The sequence below is a fragment of the Aedes aegypti genome, chromosome 2 (assembly GCF_002204515.2).
Source record: "Aedes aegypti strain LVP_AGWG chromosome 2, AaegL5.0 Primary Assembly, whole genome shotgun sequence".
Classification (NCBI taxonomy): Eukaryota; Metazoa; Arthropoda; class Insecta; order Diptera; family Culicidae; genus Aedes; species Aedes aegypti.
In genome coordinates, this window is record NC_035108.1 from 283,434,025 (window position 1) to 283,456,518 (window position 22,494).

The 22,494-nt window shown below is 36.9% G+C and overlaps 1 protein-coding gene across 5 annotated transcripts in view; it reads right to left on the reverse strand.

Moving 5' to 3' along the window:
• The window catches only part of LOC5564298 (serine/threonine-protein kinase 26), a 242,242-nt gene that overhangs the window by 14,517 nt on the left and 205,231 nt on the right, over positions 1-22,494 (reverse strand). For all 5 annotated transcript variants that reach the window (XM_021845234.1, XM_021845232.1, XM_021845233.1 and 2 more), the window contains 2 exons: positions 21,782-21,877; positions 19,388-19,516 (listed from right to left, as the gene is read on the reverse strand). In XM_021845234.1, coding sequence (XP_021700926.1) covers positions 19,388-19,516; positions 21,782-21,877 — 225 coding nt within the window. The remainder of the gene's footprint in view (positions 1-19,387; positions 19,517-21,781; positions 21,878-22,494) is intronic.

Here is a 22,494-nt window from a genome sequence, read left to right on the forward strand (position 1 = left end):
GGATAGCTTCTGGAGGAATGATGAATTAAGATCAGAGGTATGAACATGAATTTAATTACTTTTACGCACATTATAGAACACAGCATCTGCAGAAATGCAGAGGAGTTTAATCGCGGATTATCATGGGGGTATACAGTCCTGCTCATATACATATAAATAACAGTCTCACGTTATATGGGTTTTCCTATATACATGGAATTGTTATGCGAATATGGGTAGTACACTGATGATACTATGAATCACATTAACAACATTCTTCCTAATAGAATAACACCATAAAGATAAAAATGTTGTAATCTAGGGCTGTGAATGCGGAAATGAGTTTATCTTCCAGTGTAAATATAAAACAATATAACACAATATAATTATATTATAAACTATGTAAATAAGGTGAATCGACTTGGATTCCAACTTCAGTAATGAGCATGAGCATTGGTGACCGTACAATTCATAGTTGCTACTCCGTGATTCACCAGGATAATCGAAATTAGATAGAGAACCAACATCCGGAGGTTGAAAATCGCTTAACACCTTGAAAACTTTCGAGAATTTCAAACTTTATAAAATCAATTACGACCTTTCGGTCACCGGAGAAGGGAAGGAATTATTATTATCACCTGAAAGAGTTTTTGTTACTGGGAAGGATTCAGAAGCTACAAAATCTGTGTTTAAAAATTCATATGTTTACATAGATGAATACTAAACATAATGTATGACACCTTTGGTGACGAACCATTCAAAGATTTCGTAAATACAATATAGAACATGCTTGTTGGCAATGGAAGAATTGATAGTTAGTAGGGAGGATTAGAGAAAGATTCAATTTGTTAAGTGATTAAATTCATGGAACATGAATCAAAATAATCTTTTATAAATGTGTAAAGTCTGAGAAGATGCAAATTGGTGCGTTAGAAACTAATATGGTTTGCAGGCGTTGCAGAATTCGCTCTCATTTGAGAATGAAGCACGATCAAAGCAAGCAAAGAAAAACATCCCATCTGTTGCGGTCCACGATCGTCATTGTATCGCAAGGTGTAACAAGTTTGATAAATGGAAGCAGCGAGCGAGAGCCCCAACGAGAGAGCGATGATAAAATCCCTTTTAATCGCTTGTTTACCGTTGGGGATAGGTGTTTTTCTTTACTGGCACGATAAACAATCCACGAACTTCCAATAACAACAGTGTCCCCCAGGCTTGGAGCATGTTTAGAGGGGTTTTATCATGCACTACTATCCCCCCAATCTGATCAAACTTGTAGCAGTATACGATAAACAGTCTCTCATAATGTGCAGCATGTTATGATAGTTACAGAGAGCGATACGTGAGAGATTCTCTCAATTTTCTACGGATTCAATCCCTGATGGTTTGCTATAGGGTATCGCAACATCTTGAATGCATAGTGTAATTAAATGTCATTTGCGTCCCAAAGCTATCACTTAATATAACACTGAGCTCAATGATACCCTTTCTCGCGTAACGTTAGTTAAATAAAAGTACTAAAATAAAGTGACCAGATTTGTTTTTCTCCAAAGCAAGACAAAATTTCACAGTTTCGATCTGATTTTCGATGCTCATACAGAACTGTATTGTATGTGTAAAGTTTAAAAGCAAAGATTAACTTTTAATCACAGTTTACTTTAAAGTTAAGGTAGAGAGAAGTAAGCTGAAGGATTCATTAGGAAATGTTAATATGATGTGAGAACTTGAGTAAACGCAATAGAACTTTTGTTCAAAATTTCTAAATTCAGTGTGAAATTTTTCCCAGAAAAATTGTTTTCACTGATTGACAACCGTTAGATTTTGAGAAAATGTTGGTTTTAGTAGGTTTCAAATCATGAAACGCCCGATAAGATTGCTTTTGTTGGGAATGCATCATTAAAAATTCTGTTCTGCAGCTAAACCAACTACTTGACAGCTGTCAAGTACCCAAACGTCATAAGCTTCAAAGAACTAGTTTTAAAGCTCATAGCTGCAAAATAGACATTAATAATAACTTCTCTATAAATTGGAACATTTTCATGATTTGAGTGAAATGCGGGATATTTCGCGGGACGCTTTTCAGCGCGGGACAAAAATAAAAAATGCGGGACTATCTGCGGGACGCGGGTCCAAACTTGACGTACTTTTCAACATTTTCACCATTCGAACTATATTTACTTTGATTATTATGAAAAACTATACCTATAACTATTTGTTTACACTAATGTAACATACTAAATATCAAAACAGGTATTTTTTGTTTGTTCACAAGCATAAACAAAAATAAAAACGAAAGTCCATCCGTCAAATGCGTCATTTTTCGCCAATCTTAGCATGTCTGCTAAGGAAGCAGTCAAATATTTTTCCTAAATTTTGTGAAGAAAACGTCAATATCTACTAATTTGTAAGTAGGTATTACTAGTGTTCTGTTGCATTACAAAACGTTTTTTTGTGCATTTTGAAAATGTTTGGATCAAAAAAGTGTTGCGTCAAATTAGGCTCACTGTGCCGTGGACATGTCACGTAGAGGTGTATCCATCCGAAAATCTGCCGCTTCGTTTGGTGTTCCGGAGCCTACCGTTCGCTGGAAGTTGAAACTACAAAAATTGCGCTCACCGGGAAAGCCGACCGTGCTATCTAAGGAGAAGGAGAAGTCAATAATAGCGCGATATTCAAAACTGAAAAGGCAATAGATGGCTCTTTTTCAGTGGTAGTAAAAACGAAATCCTGAAGCCAAGAAAGCTCTACGGAAGATGAACTAAACACAAAAAGTTATGTATTCACTTTACACTTGATATCTAATCACTACTTTTTTGATCCAGTTTCCAAATTGCAAGTAATTTACGTTTTTCATTATTTTCCATATGTTTTGACAGTTCTCAGACTACAATTCTTCCATGCGCTTGTGTTGAAAGTTTGAGAAATTTGAGAATCCAGCGTAGCGTGATCAGTGGGAGGAATACAAACAACAGTGTCGTCGCTCGGCGGCCGGTGACAGAAACTGAATGTTCGAAAGGTTGTTGCCTGTACTTTTTGCCGCTGGCGCCAACTGTTAGCGATTAAGAACGAAATAAACAGTCGTTACCCTATTGAATGGATATGTTTGGCTGCGCAATCGGGGTTTCCGGTCAATGCTCAGCGGTTTCAAACATCTGTTGGTTACTTTCTTCGTATTTCCGGAAAATCTAACCCATTTACAGCAGGGATTCCAGGACGTAAATGGCTGAAATTGTTCTTCCGGCGCCATCCTGAAATCTCGCGTCGCGTCCCATGTGCTCTCTCTAAACAACGTACGACAGTCGCGGAAAAACCAATCCGGAACTGTTTCAATGAAGTCGGGTCTTTCATAGACAAACAACAATTACGGCAGATTCTGGAGAAGCCTGAGTGCAAATTCAATATGGACGAGTCAGCGGTACGGATGGTTCCGACCAAAGAACACGTTTTCGCCAAAACTGGTGAAGAGTATGTTCATACAAATAATGGAAACTTAGAAAAACAAAGCTATACGGCCCTGTTTGCAGCTAACGCCGCCGGTACTCTTGCTCCACCGATGGTTCTTTTCCCCTATAAACAACGACTCGCAGCAGTAATCGCGCAAAATGCACCCTAAGGCTGGTCGCTTGGACGGAACCAGTCAGGATGGATGACGCGGGAAACCTTCTTGGATTATCTTAAGAAGGTATTCTTTCCTTGGGTAGAAGAGGCAAAAATACCACTCCCAATAGTGATATTTGTTGATGGTCACACCTTGCATGTGTTCTACGAGACCGTTGAATTCTGCCGTTCACATAAGATTAATCTGGTTTCGTTGTACCCTAATGCCACTCATGTACTCCAGCCTTTGGACGTAGCTTTTTTTAGGCCATTGAAAGTCCATTAGAATAAACATTTGATTGAATATCGAACTTTTCATGCTGGACAAACATTGCCGAAACATGAAATTGCACCGCTCTTGAAAAAGGCAGTCGATAACATCAAAATCATGAACGGGTTTCGGAAGTGTGGAATCGTACCGTAGAATCCAAATGCGGTCAACTATGGCATTTTGTTGAAAGGACAAACTACAAGGTCTGCCAAAGACACGTGTGAAGCTGTTGAACCTGGTGAACAGGACAGCCGTGACATTACTGAGGCCCAACCAGGAATCTTGTCTCAAAGTTGGTCAATTAAAAATGTTTGAAAACCATCAATCTACATCCATTTGGCCGGGTCATGTAGGTGACACCAATTTATTTTATACTTGGCAGGACATTAAGAAGAAAGCGAACTTAAATCTCCCAGCAGACGATCCCAATGAGTTCCATGGATTTGAAACAAATGATGTCGAGGGTAAGTGCGCTGTAGAAAAATTATTATATTCCACTGTTTTTGTCTACGATGTACAGACTGCCTTAAAGTTAATTAAAATTTGATTAACCTTAATTTTTAATCCTACTTTTGAACATCACTTTCGACAAATTAAAATCAAACTGATCACTAACGTCGTTAAAACCTTTAACACACAAACTAAAAGAGTTATTTTGACCATAAGCAGTCATGTGATAAGGAATTGTCAAGAAAGAGGAACTACGGAATTACCGTGAAGGAACGTTGAAAGAGACTTCACCGAGAAGAGTAGGACAGTCGAGGTTGCCATATATGGTGTCAAAGATAAACAATTGCTGCAGCTGGGTCCTCCTAGCCGACAGAGTTTCCAAATTGATGAGTCGGCAGCGGTCTGGTTAATGAGGAAGATTTGTAGGATCAATCCACGGTAGGTGGCGCAATGCAAAATGCACATTTTTTTTTCTGAACACGTTCAATCCTCAACATTTGCGTCACATGGTATGGTGACCACACAGGAGCTGCGTACTCTAGTATGCTCCGGACTAGTGCACAAAATAGGGATTTCAGCGCGTAGATGTCGGTGAAGTCCGAGGCGTGTCGTCTAATGAATCCCAACGCTGACCAAGCCTTACCAGTGATAATTGCGACGTGATCGTTAAATCTGATTTTTGAGTTGTTTGTAACTCCGAGATTTCAGATTGATTGAACGCGTTCAATTACGGCAGACCCTGCGGTATATTCATGCCTGACAGATCGCAGTAGGCGTTGCCCGCGAACGGTCGTGTTTTGTTTTGCTGCACGTTATTTTTCGTGCTCTCGTTTTTTTTTTCGCGATTTGGCCGATGACCAGGTACGCCATCCGGATTTCAATTCGGAAGTAAATATTGGAAAAAACGCCGTGAATAATCCTTCCAGGCGCATTCAGTGTGATGGTATTTTGCTGATTCTTACTGGATTTGTAAATATTGTGCACCCTCCTGTTTTTTTTCCGCCGTCGCGCTTGTATCGCTGCCGACGGCACTACGCCTCAAGAACAGATGGTCCGAGAATAAAAACAAATGATGTTAAGTGGTTACGTTATATAAAATAAGTAAAAGTAAGAATTAGAAATGGTGGTGATAAAACATGTGCGAAATGTGATCTGGCAACGACAAATGGTATATGCGTCACAAGGAGAAGGAAATGGATGCCACCCAGAGGAAAAAAGAAGAAGAAGAAAATCGATTGCTGATTGGATTTGATTACACCGGCGCCTTGGATGGATTTTGGTGAGACTGTTCTGGGTCAGTTTGTCTCAGTCACCATCTGATACTGACGGAGGATAGATGTGCTCCCCTAAGCACGGTCCTCCGTGCGGCGTCTTCTGGTGGCTGGATTATTGGTGGGTTATTTTTTTTTGGAGGGGCTGGGAATTGAATCCATGACCTTCCGCTTATGAAGCGAAAGCGTTACCTCAAGGCTACGGCCCCCCTTAGAGACTGTTCTGGTTACATATTTATTGCTACTTAAAAATTAAATACGCGCCAGTTTCGAAGTAAACATCTTTGAAACAGGAAGTGTGTATGTATTATCATTATCCATTTGATAACGGTTACACATAGGGGTCATGCACAAATTACGTCACGCTCCAAGGGGGGGGGAGGGGGTCAAGCCAAGCGTGACAAGCCTTACAAAATTTTCGAAGGACTCATACAAAAAACGTGACAAGGGGGGGGGGGAGGTGGTCTAAAAGTCCAAATTTAGCGTGACATAATTTGTGTACCATCCCATACATGCGGGGCTTGTTGTTAGTGAAAGTGACTTCTGAATGGACGTGTCTCTCCAGCCATTCTGAAATGGGTCACTGGATCTGCAATAGAGCTATCACCTTCTAACTCCCGCACTGAAGCTTTTTGCAAAAATGTACTACATTTTTGCTGAAAACTTTTTTCCATAATACCACTGCCGGACAGTGGGGGTTAGACGGATCACACACACACACCCTGCGGTATATTCATGCCTGTATTGATTATTGCAACGAGTGAAAGATATTACTTTGCTTTTGTTGCTATTGATTCGCATTCCGTTGTTACTGCACCACACAATAATAGTGTTGACATCCGCTTGCATAGCTATGCAGTCCAAAGCAGAGCGAATTACCCGATATAGCTTAAAATCGTCTGCGAAGGATAAATTGCAAGACGAGAGCAGCTGATACAGATCGTTTACAAAAATTATGAAGATCAGCGGGCCGAGAACGCTTCCTTGCGGTACTCCCAATGAAATAATATTATATATTATCTTTCACTATTTAAATTTACAGACGATCGGATTAACATGCTCCATTGGAAGGATACTGTCGGAAGTTCTTGGGATACAACTACGCAGCAAACAGGGAGCATCACTGAACTAACGGGAGGCACATCAACTGCTGAAAACGTGGAAGAAAGTCTTGTGAACGGAAATTTGGAAGAAGAAACTGTAACAGGCATTCCAAAAAATCCAGCCAATATCAAAATCTTGAGACAACAACCGGTCAACCAAAATTCGACAGAAGATCAAAAATTTATCACAAGCCTTGTCTAGCTCGGCCCTGGCAGGAATGAAGCTTCGCCCAAAGCTACTCATAAGCCCCCGGAAGATCGCAAACGACCTCGTCCTCCTGCTGTCGCCACAAGTGATGAGTACAGAGCGTGGTTCCAGAAGATAGAGTTAGACAAAAAGGAAGAAGAACAAATACGTGCAGAGAAAAAGCAGCCAGAGATGTCAAGAAAGCAGCCTCAGCATTACGACTCAAAGCAAAGTCTAAAGCTGGTCCGAAAAGGGTAAAGCTCGTCATTTGAATTTTAATGACATGTAATTATCTGAATTCTTGAATATAAAGTTGTTTTCGTTAATTTCCCGGTGTTTTTAAAATGCGTCAAATTAGGATCATAATGCGTCAAATTAGGCACACTGTGAAAATGATGCGTCAAGTTAGGAACACGAAGTGCGATACGAAAACTTTCTCATTTTTCTCATATTCTATAATGGTTTAACTGTTACGGTGTAAAATATGAACAACATTGGTTTTATTTTTATTTGATTACTAGTGGTCCCGGCAAACTTCGTCCTGCCATCAAGTAGACTGTTGAAAAATTTCCTGAAATCTTCCATACAAAACGGTAGATTAGTTTACTCCCGTTTTCCTAAATATTCCGAAAACTTTCCTAGACTTTTTCCCCGCACGAACACGTCGCATCCCCTGTCGAATAAAACAGTGAAAGAATTATGCAAATTCGTTGACACGTTCAAAAGCCATTTCGTGACATACAAACACCATTCCATTTTTATTTATATAGATAGAGAGATAGATAGATTCACGTTCGAATACAAAATTTTGTTAACCGCGTCAAATATGGTGCTTTCACGGCGCCATTTTTTTTTTTTTTTGAGAAGATTGAAATACACTCAAATTGCTGATAAATTCAGCTTTACTGTAGATTTAAATTAAAATCATAAATTTTGTTAACAAGAGAAGGTTTAGAAGACAGCTATGTTGTTAATGCATTAAGGGAAGTGATGGTAAAGTGATTTATTTTCAATCTTTGGTACAAACAATATCTTAAAAAGATTTTTTGATGTTTTGAGTATTTGATATTTATGTAGTGTGTGCTTTCAACGCAGAAAGATTTTTTCGTATGAATATTCTATGTATTCATTTTTATAGTTATTTAAAAAAAATGGAGTGGGAAGTTGCAGAGTACCATGAGTCAAGAGTTTTTGGCCACCCGTAACACAGTATTTTTTATCAAAAAAATTGAAAAGAATATTGGCGTAGTCTCTACTAACTCTTGACATATTTTCGACTCACTTAATTCCCACTGCAGTCACTTTCTGATTCTATCACCTTTGTTTTAAGTTGTTCTTTGATAACACTTGGTACTAGTTCGTCTTACTCTTTATTTCACATGAACTCACGTTACCATTTTTAAAAATAAATCAGGATTTTCCTCAATTACCTCTTGGTCAATTTTCCATTAATGTAATAATTAACTTTCGATTTGTTATGGATTTACTCTAGAATTTCTCTCTTTCTGATTTCTTCTTAACTCACCCTTTATTTTCTATGTCTAACTTTCGGTTTTCTTGACTCTGGTCTCAGTCCTAATAAAGCTTTCATTCTCAAATCACTCTTGACTTCAATTCGATAGAATTGCTCATTTTTCTGCTCTAGACTCTAATTGAATTAACTATCGACACAATCAGATTGTAAATTATTCTGTACATTATGCTCTTAACCGTTTTCTTTTCAAAACACAGCGTTGAAACTTCTAAGGTTAACTTATCAACGCACAGCAATAAAGTAAAACAATGCAGCGGGTTCGAATTCAGGCTAGAATGAAGATTTTCTTGAATTGTGAATTTTCTTGACTACCCTTATACTACCCACATACTATCCCTTGACTATGATTATACTGGAGAAGCACCAACAGCATTTTGTATTTTTTTATAAAGAGCATATGCAATGAACATCAATAATTGAAATAATTTGAACAATGGTAGGGTGTATATAATCCCATGGATCCCCAGCTTATCAATGACGGCGCTATCGTAACACTTTGCATCGTCGATTTTGTGTAACAGTTTTCCGACCAACATTGGATTTGCTCGATTGGAACCGCGTTTGACAGTTCAATTGGAACCTTTGGTTTCAGTATTCGCGCTTCTCTTTATAAAAAACAAATCTCTGGTATCACTGTGTCAAGTATCGACACAAATATACCAGAAATTGGAAAAGTTTTCAGATTAAAACAGTGAAAATATAAATAACACATTAAAGTAAGAAGCACATGTTGTTCCATTGGGGTATAATGCCGAAAACTATTCCATTTTCAATTCACTCTCGATTAGTTTTTGACTTCATCTCTTAGTTTCTTGCTCTAAAACACTTTTCTTTTGCACCGGTTACGTCTCTAGTGGCCCAGAACTCCCTACCTAGATTTAAAATTTGAATGGCGGTTTACTTGGCGTTTAAGGGTAAGAATTCCAGAATCTCTTTGCTAGTTCTTGAAGCCACCTAAAAATACTACTTGAAAATTTTAAAATCTGCTTATTACCGAAAATACAAACCGGTCAAGAACACCCCACCTTCCCCCACGATGTTGATAGAAATGTGGCGTTCAGAGGTACCGTGAAGTACCAGTGTTTCGCATGGACTTTTTGCTAACTATCGAGTTAAATAGGTTAGAAAAACATGTTTGGTTTAACCAATGCGCCATCGCGGTATTCCGATTTCTTTCTGCAGTTTAGGCGCTTTTAATGAACCTAATATTCAGTACCGTAAGACATTCTAACGTGCATCAATTAACAATTCACACCACGCCATTTATTGCATGAGTTGCCCCTTCGTCTGTGTTTTGAATTCCATAAACCACTTTTCAATTCCATCGAAGCCTGCCTCTGAGCTTAGTGTTCTATAAGCACTCTCCCAATCAATTAGAGCATTTGTTTTGGTAATTGACCATGTTTGCATTTGTAAATCGTTTGGCAATTACGATGATCCTCTATACACTGAAAAAAAAAAACATAACAGGACCGGCCTAATTAGAAACCCGTGACCCGATGACGTGGTTGTTGTGCGTTTATAGATTTGGCTGCTCGGGTACCTTCTTAAAACTTGCTAAACAAATAAATGTGCCTGAAAATAACATTTAGTCTAACTACACCACGCATGAAGCATGAACGACAGACGAAGGGTTGGTGATGCAATAAACGGTTTACTCCCACCACTTTGTCGAGTGCCTGATACGACGTGACTTGTTTCAACGAGTAATGCATGCTAATTTTGGCAAAGCAACGACCATTTACCGTTTGGAATATTGTTTGCTACAAATGCAGGCAGTGCTTCAATCGTCTGTTATCAACTGTAACTGTCAACTAGCAATCAACCTAACTGTCAATGGTAATCAAAAAAAGAAGGTATTGCGACCCATTTTTAGACCGCAAGCAATTGAATTCATTTTGGCGAGTATCACCACCCAACACTGCCAGTCATTATCATTCTCGAAAGTGATTGTTTTAATTACTGACTGCAATTATCTTTCGCAAATAACTGTTTGCAAAGCTCTTCTAAGCAGCGCCTTGCTACGCTTCAATCGGATCGCTAAGAACGATGATTGCAGCTTATTTATCGATTCAATTATGCACAAATTTATTGATTCCTGAACTGAATGCGATTGTCTTTCCCACAATCGCATTAGTGCTCGGAACTGGCAAGGAGCTTTCAGTAATAGAGGTTGCGTCGCCTTCGTTGCTGTGTGGCATCATCAAGTGGCGGCATCATCGTTGAAGGGAAGTGAAATGGCTTCCCGCTGCTGTATTTTCCTGTAATCGTACTAACAGGGATGGGAGCGACTAAGTGGTTATAAAATAGGAAACAAAAAAGTGAAAATAGAGACCGAAAAGGAGCTTGAGCTTGATTGGCCGCCCGTTATAACTACTCCGATATCGCCAGATCAACTGCACTTACACAAGCAATCAACCATACAACTGCTTGGGACTAACAGACACCCTCAGAGTGTAAGTGCTGGTGATTTTCTATTTTTAGGTAACAATGTGCCTGCAAATGAAGGGAAGGAGGACGAATTGATGTTGCATTAAAAACTGGTCCTCAGTAGACTGGATATATCCCTGCATCTACGCCAGATCATACGGGAAAGTGTAGCGGGTAAGACAATTTTATGGCAGAGAGATTTGCGTTTTGGTTAGCTGACTGCCTATTAGGGTGGTTCAAAAAATCGATTTTGATGCACACCGCTCATTCGATTCCAGATCAAATTTTGAGCGTCCTCAAAAAATTTAGCCTAATTTGGATGAAAACCGATATTGCACTATGGGATATACATTCAATCGGTCATAGTGTTCACCCATGTGCTCATGAGGGTTAGAGCTACGCTGAGACTGTTAGATACTTTCATCAGCTTTGTCGAAGACCGTACTCAAATCAGACGTCTCAGTAATTAGACATTGATTGTTGTATGAGTTGAAAATTTTGTGCTATAATAATTGAGCTGCTCTGCAGGCATCACTGGATACATGCAGTGAAACATAGTAGCCATGATTTATTTGTGTATGCTTTTTCGCGCCATATGCAGAAATGTTGCCTGTTCAGAAGATAAATGAGCACTGTAGAAGAATTTCCATATGGATCTAAATCAATAACTGATCACTGAGTAGTTCGATTTAAATACTTTCTTCGGCAAAGTTGTAGCTGACATATGTATTTAACAGTATATAAGCGCAGCTCTAACTCACAAGAGCACATGGGCGACACTATGACCGATTGAATGAATGGTTTGTTTTTCCCATTGTAATTTCCATACAAACTCTAACTCTCAGCTTTCATCCAAATGAGCTCACATTTTGGAAGAACACTCAGAATTTGATCTGGAATCAAATGGGCGTTGTGGAGCAAAATTGATTTTTTGAAGCACCTTACTGCCTATGTATAATGATAGTAGAATGGAAACGGTCTCTTGCCTTCTTGGTTGCTATGAAGGAATAATTTTAAGTGTGATTTTAAGAGTGGAAGATAGACACAACTACAAAATACGAGGAAAGGGCTGGCCTGGGATTAAACCCATGACTATTATATTTGAATATTAGATTACACCCAAACCATGCTTATGAAACAGAAGCGGTAGACATTAGACCACCGACCCCGTCCAGAGACCAAATGAGATTCAAGAAAACAAAAATAACTTAAACAGGAATAAGGAGTAAAAAGTATTCATCAGAATTTTTCAGAGAATGCAACCAGACATTTCTCTATTTTTATAGTTTTTTTTTAATACGAAAAGAATTATTCGTGATATTTGTGACAAGTATTACTGCTCATGTAACTGTAGGGTTTTATTCTAAAACTATTTCAGGAATTCCATTTGAAGTGTTTTTTAGGTATTACCACAAAGATTTCTTCATGAATTCATTTATTGATGGCCGTCTTATGCAATTTCTCCATGAACTTCGTTTAAGATATCTTCTAGATTTAAATATGGATTCTTTTAAGTATAGCCTCAAAAATTATTCAGAAGATTTCTTCAATTTCCTTAGCAATTTCTCCAAAGATTTTTTTCCAAAGTTCTCAAGAGAATCGTAAGTCCTGATGCTCCCATAGATTTCGCTAGAATTTTGCCCAAGATTTCCATTAGGGGCTTCTTTAAGAATTCAAACAGTAATTTCTCTAGAGATGCCTCCAGTGATTTCTTAGAATTTACTCCAAAATTGTAATTCAGGATTTCTATAAGATTTCAACCAGAAAGCTTTTTGCATTATTAAATTCGGAGTAGGGTGAGGCTAATTTTTTGAAAATTATCAAAACCAAAAATTCGTGTGCTCTTCTATATTTAAATCACATGAAAAGAGAAATCACAAAATTTAAGTTGAATGAATGGTGAATTTTCAGGTTATTAAACATGACCTTGAGTTAAGTATACACAATTTTGTTATTCTTCAACTAATTTTAAACCTTTTGACATTATTTTCTTCAAAATTACCGTTTTGATTCATATTACGGACACTTAAGGCCTCAGTGGCGTATAACTCATCAAAATGCATATAAAATAAATTATTCTGCATGATTCCTTCGTGTTATCGAGTCTTCAAAACACTTATCTTTCGAATGGTGGGCAAAGATTTTGATTATGCAAAATGAGCAATTTTAAATAAATAGAAATGTGTGGTCTATCACTGATTCTTACTCCGGACGCTTCCTTACTTTTGACCCATATCCCGGACACTTTGATTCAAATACCGGACAGCTCAAGGAAATCATAAATAGAAAAGTCGAATCAACAATTGGAATCATCAAACCATTAAAGAGACGTCTAAGGCAGTTGGGCATTATAAATTTGCATAGATATCTATGAGAAAAGCTTATTAACACGAGCCTCGAAAGTAAGAACTTTTAAACGCAAAAAAATGAAATATTTCGTGTGAAATGTTTCCCATACAAAGTAGAATGTCCGGAATAAGAAGCTGTCCGTATTATGAATCAAAACGGTAAATTTATTAAAACTTTGTAGAACGTCAACTATGTCTATAATCAGAACTTGTCTCAGTCTAAAGTAGTCTCCAAATTTTTGCAACTTTTGCTGAAAAAATCATCTATGTTTGATCATGTCTTCATGAATATTCAACCAATTACAAATCTGTTAACATGCTTTTGAATATAATTTAGTTGTTTTCAAATTGTGTAAAACGCATTTCACTGAGCAATTCTCGCTGAAACCAGGCCGCCATCGGCACCCATCGTTAGAATTCCAATTTTATGTCACTGATCGCTAGTTTTCGATAAAACTTAAGGGTGGTCCTTTCTGTTTTCTCAAATTGATGGACCCCTCGTACGCCAGCTAGCTGAACAGTTTGCGAAAAAGCCCATTTTTTTATAAATCTTGGGTATTTCTTCACGGAATATGTCTCATATTTCGCTTGGAACACATAGCAAACTTAGTGGCATCGTATAGAGAAAAGATAGAGCTTTCATTAAAACTTGAAAAAATTTTGGCGGCCATTTTAAATTTGGCCGCCATCTTGAATTTTGTTAGAAAAATCGATTTTTCACCATTAGCGCACCGCTAGTTTTGAATTTTGAGATCACCATCAGAAAGCTGAGGAAAAATTGCGTAAGATAGGCTACAAAAACTAGATGAGCAAAGGTATTTACCCTATGATATGAACGATTTTCTAAATCATGTTCTACTATTTTGACGTAAATGGCGAGTGCAATCTATGCAAACATATTTTTTTGTAAAACAAAGAAACAAGTTTCAATCGTTGGTGTATTATTTGAGACAGATGAAGAATAGGAGTATTAATTTGAGTGAAAAAATCTGGCGGCCATCTTGGATTTTGACGCCATCTTGGTTTTAAGTAGTAGAATGAGTTTTCACCTTGTTAGCACTCAACATGTTGAATTTCGATGCTACCGTTACACTTATTCTTCTTTTTGTTCTTCTTTTTCCTTACGTTACGTCCCTACTGGAACAGAGCCAGCCCTTCAGCTTAACTAGTTTTAAAAACAAATTATCAAATAGGATTTTTTAAACGCTTATTTGCTACCTGAATGATTCTTCTGTATATCTTCGAGTTGTAAAATAGCATTATTTTTTTCATTTATTTGGTCTAAAGCCATTGATACAAATGAACAATCAGTTGAACAGCTGAGATAAGATAAGAAAGATAGAATCTGATTTTTTAACGGAGGTCTTATAATTCAATATGATGAGCACTGAGATGGTAAAAAATCATGCAACTGCTAAAAACCAAGATAGCGTCGAAAGCCAAGATGGCCGCCAGTTTTTCTAACCTCGAAATTATACACCTGCCTTTCGGCAATACGTCCACATTAGAACAAAACCTGCTTCTCATCATTCAATTTCGCTATTTTTCACATGCATGTTGGGCGGTACTAAAAACGATACTTTATGACTTAGAAAATCAAGGATGTTTTTTGCTTCAAAATTTAAGACTTTCATTATAAATTAATGCACTTTTGTCAATGTTTTACGTTAGAACTACAGATATTACCACAAGGCTTACTAATGTCCCGACACGCAATCTATAAACTTCATACAATGAACAACAATGCATAGGGTAAAAAATGTTTGTTTAATACAATCAATGTTTTTTTGACGGTTTTCATTTATTGAATTTATTTATTCATTATTACTGAATTCAAAGATATGTCGAAGAATTATTCTGTTGTCAGAAATCGCATTAAAAAAGAAAATTCCTGTTTAATAACCTGGATTTATAACTAATAAAGTTAAAATTCAAGATGGCCGCCAAAATTTTTTCAAGTTTAAATGAAAGCTATATCTTTTCTCTATACGATGCCACTAAGTTTGCTATGTGTTCCAAGCGAAATATGAGACATATCCCGTGAAGAAATACCCAAGATTTATCAAAAAATGGGCTTTTTCGCAAACTGTTCAGCTAGCTGGCGTACGAGGGGTCCACCAATTTAAGAAAACAGAAAGGACCACCCTTAAGTTTTATCGAAAACTAGCGATCAGTGACATAAAATTGGAATTCTAAAGATGGGTGCCGATGGCGGTCTGGTTTCAGCGAGAATTGCTCACTAAAAATGGATTTGACTTAGTTACTCAACAAAAACTACACAAAAACGTGTATTTTTTTAACCTTCATCCAGCCAACATACTTTTTACATGCAAAAAAACACTAAAATTTGCATAACTTTTTTGTTTCTCTATGGATTTTGTTGAAATTTTCAGAACTTCCCGAAAAACTTCTAATTTGTGGTCCAGAAATCTTGGGAATATGGTCCAAGTGGTTCCGGAGTTATTCGGATTGTCTTGGGATACCATAATTGGCCATATCATCCATTCAACGGATATCTCAAGACCCACATGAGATAGAAAGTTGGTTTCTAATTTTTTTTCATAAATTTAATTTTAAAGAAAATGATGACAAAAGTTAAAATTGGTTAAAAAAACCAAAGTTATGTATACTTCACTAAAGGTTATAACTTGAAAATTAACCATCAAAACGCTTGCGCCACCTCTAAATGTCAATACTTTTAGCTCAAATTTTGAAGTTTCTTTTTTCATGTAATTTGAATTTAAAAGAGAACACGAATTTTTGGTTTTAGGAAATTTTGAAAAATAAGCCACACCCTACTCCAGAGATTCTTCCAGAAATTTATTGGAAATTTATTATCCAAGGAAGTCCTTAAGAATTTATCCAGGAATATCTCCATAGAATCGTTAGGAAAATCTTGAAGGCGTTCCAAAACGAAATCCTTAATCAATCTCTGAAAAACGGATCTCTGAAAAAACTCTTGGATTCTTGAAGAAGTCGTAAAAGGATTTTAATGATAAATTATTGCGATAATTATTGAAAACTGTTAATTCGAATCCCTGGATAATATCCTGCATGCCTTTCTGAAGCAAGTTCTTGGCAAACACCGGATGGATTCAGAAAAAAATGTGTGGAAATTATCGAAAGAATCACTCGGATACGGTATTGGACCAAACATTTGCAACTTTTTCGATTTTCCATACAAAATGGTCAAGTTTGGAGGCTTATATCTCAGGTATTTGTAGACCGATTTGAATGAAATTTCCATAGCACATCTGGAATAACTTGAATTTTAACATATATTTTTGAGAGATTATTTCAAGAGATATTTTTGAGATCACGAGTTCAAAAGCAATGACTGAAGGGAATTTTTTGACCATTTTTCATAATTTACGTAATTTGAAAAGGTGGGAGAATAGCTTTAAGATATCTAAATTTAGGCAAAATTGTAGATTTCGACAAGATGAACAAGTTTGATGAAGACAGTTTTTGTGTACGGCTTTCCTATTTTCAAATAAATTGTTTATAATTTTTCGTAAAAAAAATCACTTTAGCTAGACCGTTATTACTTTCAAATACGTGATTGAAAAAATCATTCAAAAATATATGTTAAAATTCAATTTATGTCAGACGTGCTTTGAAAATTTCATTCAAATCGGTCTACAGTCTTAGCCTCCAAAGTTGACCATTTTGTATGAAAAATAGGAAAAGTTGCACATGTTTTGTCCAATACTGTTTTCAAGAATAATGGAAATTTGGCTTAAGACTACTTTAGAAATTTGGGAGATTTGGAGGAGTAATCCTTGAACAACACGCTTGAGAAGTTCATAGAAAAATTGTTGAAGGAACTTATTTAGAAAATCCTGATTTAATTTATTTCGAAATTTCTCCGGTAAGAGTTTCTATTAGATTTCCTGAAATAATCCCTGGACTGGGACCTGAGAGAAACTGTGAATGATTTCATGGAATATTTTTATGAAAATATTTAAAAGACCTACAAAAAAAAATCGAGTTGAAATTTTTGGAGAAATTTTAGTGAGGTTTCCTGAAATTCCAAACTTCTAAAAAAAACTGTGGAATTAACTTCTGATGATTTTCTTAGAAACTTTTATAAGAGCTCGTAGATAAATCGGTGAAAGAGTCAGTTGGAAAATATCAAGAGATATTACTGGGATAGTCACAGGGAAAATTTTCAGAGTAACTCTAGGCGAAATTACTAGTGGTAGTAGTGTAGAAGTGCACAGCGATTTCATGGAGCAATCTCTTTAGAAGTTCAACTAAGTATCCCATGAAAAATCGCTGGAGGAATTTCTTGAGTGTGCCCTAGAGGAGTTCCTGGAAGTATTTCACTAAAAATCTGTGGAGAAATCGCTAGAGAATTGTTGAGCATGAGTATGTGCATTGTTGACCGTACAAATCGTAGTTGCTACTCTGTTATTTACCGAAATAATCACAGGGAACCAACAAAAGTAGCTTGAGAGTAACATACCATCCTAAATTACAATTTCGAGGACTTCAAACTTAGTAATGCTAATAACAGCGCCGGCCATGTCTTCACAGTCATCGGGAGAAGGGACGGAATATTAGAGTGACGTCCAGACCAAGATCACCTCTGCATCTCCATGGTTTGCACAGGAAGGAATTTTGTTAGTGGGAGGGTTCAAAAATTACATGGTGAAGATTCATCTTGGTAAATGATGCGATTCATGTAGACTCAATTTAAAAAGTTATCTTTCAGTGCGTCGACATTTGTAATGTCGAACTGTTCAAAGGTTAATTCTAGTAACTGCTGCAAATAAACAAAAGAACAGGTAGGTGTGCCTCAAAATTTTATTAAACATAACTTAGGGCTTATGCCGACAATCAGAGACGTGCTATCCATAGTTTGTTTAATGATTAGATAAATTAACATTGCCGCGATACCAATGTGTTTTATCACAAGCATGAAACGAGCTCACCAGTTAGTAAACCATCCTCGACTGAATGCACAATGTCGGCATCAACACGCAAAAGCTATGATATAAGCTGGGACACTTCGGTGGCCCGCGAATAAGAATTATGCTTGGGCCGTCGCAAAGCCACTTGCTTGGACTTTACAAAGCACACTGCACTAGAAAATTGTTGAAGTCCTTACAAATGTGATTATCTGAAGAAATTGTGGAATAGTCGCATATCTGAAGGTTTCTATGGATCCTCCAGAGTTTTTTTTGTCAGGATAGACAGTGAAAATAGTAACTTTAGAGACTATTTCGGTTGAAAAAAGTCTTTAGAGACCTTTAGAGACTTTTTAGAGACTTGCATTAAAATAGTGACCAAGTCTTTAAAATGAAATCTGCTACCAGCCCTGCAGTAATTTCTACTACACAGTAGTGAAAGATGGGATTCTATCGCATTAGCAAGAGCTATTGAGAAGGGAGCGGAGAAAATCTATTCTGAATGATGCCATCACTTTCCTATTGATGATCCTGTAGCACTCGGGCTCTGTTAGAGCAAAGTGACTTAACTATAACCACTACACTGTGTACCACTATTCAGCAGGCCACCACCACCATACTCTCGGCACTGAGAACTGGATGATGTCACGATGAATTTGTATGCTATGCTCGTTATATGAATAATAGTTAAGGGAATCTAAGAGGATGGGTGGATAGATTTAAAGCTTTGAAAGCTTTCTGCACTGCGACAATTTTGTGCAACTGTCGTACCAGGTGACAACAGAGTAGTAAACTTTGAAGAAATATGATTTAAAAATTTATGTGAGTGCTTTGAATCATTTATAAATCTATCACGAATTGTAAATTGTAGCATGATGAACATCCAATTCTTAATTGGTACTCTGTAATTGGCCAGAGCAATGATAATTTCCCGAAGTCTAAAGACGGAAAAAATCTATGATATTTTTATGAAAAAATGGCAGATTTATGTTGTATTTACCTATGGTGTACCAATGATCGAAATAAATTGCACCAAAGGGAGTTTTATCATCATTAAAAAATTGAAAGTACGACTTCTAACAATCAGAGAACGGATCAAACAATATAAAAAGTACTGTTTTATTGCTTTAGGAAGAATCAAAACTTCTGAAGACAGAAAGAATGTGTGTAGCTAGCTAATAATCCTATCGTTAATAAAATATTGAGAATGTCCAGTAAAGATTAAGATGCCAATAAAATTACGAAGTTCAACTATAGGCAACACAGATTGAGCTCCCTTTACACGTCCCGCAAAATGCACTTACCTTAAGATATGACCCAAAATATTTGGTGACGAAGGGGGAATCACACTGTGATAGCACCATAATTTCCTGTTGTATGTCTTCGATCTCATCTTCCGCTTCCTCTAGGTCGATTATTTTGATTGCCACAACCTATCGTAGAGAAAGGAAAAGAACATCAAATGAATTAAAACTTGGCAAATGGCTTCCTAAAAAGGTGATCAATTGTCATCTCTGCTATGGCCCAACTCAATTTCAGACAACGTGACGTGCGGTGGTAAACGGGGGTCAGAATACGAACATGATAATAATTATGTTACTTATTCACCGCCCATAAAATCATAACTATCCCATATTGATTTTCGAGCCAATTCCTTTCATCGTCGCAATATCCATGTTTTAATGTATATTTTACTATGCATATAACGATTAACACACTTTATTAGAAAATGTTGTGAAAAAAAGTGAAGTTGATGCAGTCCCATATTGAAAAATAAAGGCATAACAGTCTCTATATGAACTTTCAACCCTAATAACAACTGAAAAAAGGGGAATCGCGTTCAAGTTTATGTTTTTCGCTGATCAATAGAGGCAATATAAGTTATCTGAGCGGTTGTGTGCAATGAATATAGTATGTAGACATGTACTAGAAAATTATGAATATTTGTATGAGAAAACAAACTTCAAACGTGTAGTGCCATTTTCTCAATGCCTACTTTTTCCATATGGGACAATTATGCCTTTATGGACAGTTCATCAAATGCTTCTTCAATATGCTTGAGGAAAATCCATAAAACATGTGAGTTTTTTCTTCATTTTTACATTATTTTCTGTCAGGTTTTTGTCATATTATGTAACAAAATAATCTTAAAGTTGGGAGTTTGAAAAAAAAAAATTACAATTGAAAACTTTGAATTTGCACTGTGTGACAAACGTTAGTAACCACTGTTTAGTGTTTACCATACATACCATACAAAATGGCCAAGATTAGGGATCTGTATCTTGATTTCTGGTAGTCCTAATTGGATAAGATTTGAATGACGTTCAACAATTAACCTGAAGTTTTGTCGGTTTCGGTCATTTTTCAAATAGATTAAAAAAATATGTAACCGAGAAAATTTTTCAATTTGTTCGGTACGTTGTGGGTTGTTTCTTTGTTCAGCTAAGTCGTTTACTTTCAAAAGTTAAACAAATTTGCGGAACATACCTTACCCAAAAACTTACAGTTTGTGAATTAAATTATATAAGTGAAAGCCTTGTTCTGCGCCCTAGTGCGCAGTATTTTAGAATACGCTGTACCTGTGTGGGCACCATATCACACGTCTCAAGTGATTCGGATAGAAAGAGTGCAAAAATCATTCATCCGCTTCGCTCTTCGGCGCCTCCCTTGGAACGACCCGGTTAACTTACCGGATTATTCTTCCCGCTGTGAGCTTGTGGACCTTGAGCTGCTCTCAGCTAGAAGGCTAAAACTTCAAAGAATCCTTGTACACGATATTCTGACGGGTAAAATCGACTGTACTGATCTTCTTGCAGAAGTACAGCTCAATGTACCTTGTCGTAGACTGCGTTATGCTCCACTCATTGCCATCCCTATGCACATAACGAACTACGGATATAATAACCCTCTCACCTCTTGTTTAAGGAATTTTAACTCTGTTTGTGAAATGTTTGATTTTAATTTGTCGAAGAACTGTTTTAAAACTAGGATTAAGAATATAGGTTAGTCATTTAGTCTGTACGATATTATTATCGAAGATGATTATACAATAAACAATAAACAATAAACAATATTTCAGATCTACACTCTAAAACTCTTTGAACGTGTAATGGTATGTAAAAAGTTCGCAGAAAAAAATTCAGGTTATTTGTAATTCATCATTTGAATTCCAGCTGATACGGACTACGAGAATTGAGATACATATCTTCAAACATGACTCGAATGGCCTTAGTAATTATGATTTTGACCGTCAATTGCTCTACAGTGAATCACTGTGCGGCTACACAAAATATGGTTGCACACCTTGGAAAAGTTGCAGGTGGTCAAAGGATTAAAAATTTATCACCATTAAATGTCTCTTCGCATGGTTGTTCGAGCAGACCGACAGAAGGAACTCAAATCACTGCAACACATTATTGGGAGGTTCCTACCCTAATGTAATGAAAAAAGTTTTCCGCCTCAATCGAACGAATAAATCATTTGCGGGCGAGGAAAAGTTCTTCTGCTAAGTAGTTTGGCTCGAAGCGGTCGACTTCTTCTTCTTCGTCGATGCAGTACGAGAAAGTCTGGAGAGGTTGCAACATAGGAATAGGGCATCGTTTCTTACGATGGAGGGGGGGGGGGGGGGTGATGGGACATGAAGATGTATAATTTATCACCCCATGGACCATTAATAGCAAAGATGGGCTGGTTCTTACCTGCTGTGTTCTGTTGTCAACGCCCTTAAATACTTCACCGAAGGATCCTTTTCCGATACGTTCTTGCTTTGTGAAGATTAATTCTGGATCGACTTTCTGTAATGAGAGAAGGAGCATACGAGAGTTGATGAGTAAAATGTGGAAGCAAGTACGTAGTAGGTGCTGTAAGTGAAAGCAGGCCTGAATTTGAAAGGGAGCGAAAGGGGTAAATGTCTCAGGCCCCAAACCAGGGGACTTCAAGGATTAAAAATTAAAAAAAGATACACTATTTAAGGTTTTTACACGAACAGTTGTGGAATTGAAATTAAAATTTTATTACAATTCTCAACAAATATATGATATATGATTGGACGGAAGTGTAATTACATACAGTTTATGAAAATCTTATAGTTTTAATTCAAATTATTTTATTCGTTTGAGGAGTTTATTGAAGTTATGTCAAAATCTTCAAACTTCTTTCCAATCAATATATAACAAACTGTCGAAGTTTTATCGGTAAATTCTAGGGGTAGTTGAAGAAACTCACTTTCAAGTCATAAGATACTGCCTGGTCCACACATTTTCATGATCTTATCTTCCTACAGGGCGATATAATTGTTCTTAGTGCATTTCCGGAGTTATTAAATAACAACTCTCCTGACCAAAGTTACCATTCTCGCATTTGTATATCGAGTGGCAGGTACTATGACGCTTTGATGTCAGGGAAGTTAAGG